The following is a 3409-nucleotide window of genomic DNA, read 5'->3' as shown; positions in this document are numbered from 1 at the left end:
GACTCTACTCAAAACTCTTCTTTACATTTTACGATGGACACCTAATACGATGCATATGTGAAAACACAACAAAACTTCTCATTTCATTCTATTCCTTTATATATAAATTTTTGAGATATGCAGGGGATTGTTGGAAAAACTAATTCTAATACCTCAAAAAGAAGTAACCATATCATTGTTTAGGTTTATTTCATTATATCTTGTTAGAGAATATTTAATATTTTAATTATTCTAACATATTTTTAGTGACTATTAAATGTCATTAACAGTCTTGTTTGGCCTTTCTCCTAACATAATGTCTATAATGTTAGTTGTCTAATTGTAACATCACTTGGACATTATCCCTCTTAATTAGCTATTAATCTTATTGATATTCCGTTGTTCTTATTTTGATGGTTGGAGCTATTTCTTCTCCTCTATTGTGCTAGTTTTTTAATTTTCTATGAATCTTTGTTAGATTATAGTGACTAGTTTTATACTAGAAGAGCTAGTTGAATCTTGGGGATATATTCATATCGGATAAAATAGCCTTAAGAACAGTGTCTGACACACCTCAAGCTTTGGTAAATTTCATACAAATATTCTTGATGAAGATATTTTTAGTAACATTTCCAACATACTTTACAGAAACGTCATATAATAAATGTGGTATCTGCAAAAAAGACAATGTTGTTGGAGTCTGTTTTTGTTAATGATGATATTCATGCTAATGGTGGTGATGGTAATAATGATGATAGAATTGATGCTGTTAGGGGCATTTGTGATGGTCCTAGCCATTCTTAATAAGTACTGGTATTAGTAAGACAATTAAGAGGAAGAAGGGGGAAGGGAGGATATGATATGGAAGGATTACTATTATTCTCATAGTATTTTATTATTTTTATTGTCTAATTTGCTTCGATTATCATATTATTGGTCACTGTTATTGTAATTTTCTCCATTTTATTCTATATGGCCTTCCACTCCATTTTTTCACTTTCTTTAATTGATCTTGATACTCTCGACTTGAGTCGAAGATCTAACAGAAACAATCTCCTTATCTTTATATATATATTATCCATATTAACTCGTAAAATGATCAAAATTGCTCTAATGATACTTAAAAGGACCATTTAAATCTAGTACTAAAGAAAAGAGGCCATTTTATTATTTTTCTCGTAGTTTTGACATTTTACTTTCATGTGACCAATAGTGTTCTTTAGCCAGTTTTGTCATTTTACTTTCATGTGACCAATAATAGAATATTTCTTCATGGCTAAAAACAAATGCATATAATGTATAATTATACATAGATGTGAATGTTATTATTATTATTATTCTATTGAATATTTGGAGTTGAGTGTTTAGATACTTTACTAAAAACAGGGTCAACTAAGGTAATTGAAAGCAACAAGTAACGAATTAAATCTTGACTGATAATAATGATCAGAATTCTATTTGAACTTTGAATTCCTTAGCAATGTTGTAATAATTAATTAGAATTTTCCTCTCAAATATGACTATAGAAGTTGTAAGTTGAAAGTTGAAACTACATAATTTAACAAAATATTATCCGCCTAATTAGTATTTTTTTTATTTCTCATTCAATGTATGGTACTCACATTGAACCCCGATTAATGCACTTACTACTCTAATTCTATAGATTATTATTATTATTATTATTAATATTATTATTATTATTATGGCTATTATTGTTTTATGTAGTAAGAGTAGACATTGATAAGAAATATCCATTTATTCATAATAAGCTTCAAGTGCTTGCGGCTTGCTCCTCCCAGTGACTCGAAGTTTTAGTTCTTTATTCTTCTTCACCTTCGTGATGGTTATCTCAGATACTGTTTGCGGTATCGTTCCTTCATATCTCTAGATTGTAGTTGTAACTCATTCATACTATAAAAAAATAATTCTATCTCTATGCAATGGGTACTAGTTACAACCTATATGTTTTCATTAAGGCTGTTGAACTGATCAAATTATTTTATTTTTTCAATGCAGGGAACGTAATGGCGTTACTTATTATTATAACTATAGTTTTATGTTGTCAAAGTCAGTTGATTGCTGAAACACCTAACGTTGTTGTTTCTCAAGATGGGACCGGGGATTTCAAGACTATAGCTGGAGCAATACTAGCAGCCCCGAATAATAATGTTCAACCATACTATATCAAGATTAAACAAGGTACATATTGGGAATACATTCAAGTTGATGAAGAAAAGATGAATATAGTATTGATCGGAGAAGGAATGAGTACTACAATAATAACGGGTAATAGAAGCTTCGTTAACGGCAATAAAACCTATGACACTGCAACAGTGGGTAAGTCTCTCTATATACTTATGGATTTCATTAATTTTGATGAATTTTAATTCTTTGTTCTTATTTTGTTTGTAGGGGTTTTTGGGAGTGGCTTCACAGCCCAAGACATCACCTTTAGGAACGACGCTGGACCAGGAAAGTATCAAGCAGTTGCATTAAGAGTAGAAGCAGATTTGGCTTCTTTCTATAGATGTCGCTTTGATGGGTATCAAGATACTCTATTTATCAAAATGAACAATCAATTTTATCGTGATTGTGAAATCTATGGCACGATAGACTTCATTTGCGGTGACGCAAAGGCCCTATTCCAAAACTGCTTAATTAAAGCACACATTCCATTGGCCATGCAGTATAACACAATCATAGCACAAAAGAGAGAGTTTGAGAAAGATGCAACTGGAATAGTGCTTCAAAATTGCACTATAAAGGCTAGTCGAGATTTGGAGAAAATGGATAACATCACCACCTATTTAGGTCAACCATGGGGTATATTCTCTAGGACAGTGATCATGGAAAGTTACATTGACCACTTGATAAGTCCTAGAGGATGGATTGAACCTGGAAATACATCCATTGTTCGTCGTCGTCCATATTATCTGGAGTACAACAATAGAGGACCATGTGCTGTTGCCCAGAAACGTGTGAAATGGGCATCCCTCACTATGGATCCGAACATTGCATCAACTTTCACAGTTAGAAATTTTATAAATGGTGACAAGTGGATTCCCGCCAATATCCCATATTATTTAGACTTTTCTTAAACAATATTAGGGTTGTGTTCCTTCTACTTATCATATTACAAAAATAGTCAGTATATGTACCTATCTTGTTACATCAAATTTTCTTGGTACAAATGTTTCAGATAAACAAGAAATAGCTATGTGTTTTATGAAGGAACAAACTATTTGACTGCTTGGAACTTCTTTCCCATACTCTGTTTTCCCCATTTTGCTTTAATTTGTACCTTTAGTAACTTTTCCCCCTCTTTATTAACCATCAGCAATTTTGATAGTACTAACTAATTTGAATTCGCAACTAGTGTAATTGTATATCTCCACTGAGCCTTGAGGGTTCTTCGTTCATATGACTCGAG

At 31.9% G+C, this 3409-nt stretch overlaps 1 protein-coding gene across 1 annotated transcript; it reads left to right on the top strand.

Moving 5' to 3' along the window:
- Positions 1-1819: 1819 nt before the first annotated feature.
- Positions 1820-3077, top strand: LOC125864866 (probable pectinesterase 56). The gene is made up of 3 exons (XM_049544961.1): positions 1820-1844; positions 1996-2316; positions 2392-3077. Exons 1-3 carry the CDS (start codon positions 1820-1822, stop codon positions 3075-3077), a joined length of 1032 nt encoding a protein of 343 aa, XP_049400918.1.
- Positions 3078-3409: the final 332 nt, after the last annotated feature.

Source organism: Solanum stenotomum, chromosome 5 (genome assembly GCF_019186545.1).
Source record: "Solanum stenotomum isolate F172 chromosome 5, ASM1918654v1, whole genome shotgun sequence".
Classification (NCBI taxonomy): domain Eukaryota; kingdom Viridiplantae; phylum Streptophyta; class Magnoliopsida; order Solanales; family Solanaceae; genus Solanum; species Solanum stenotomum.
The sequence above is the reverse complement of the archived record's forward strand: the minus strand, read 5'-3'. Positions and strand labels throughout refer to the sequence as shown.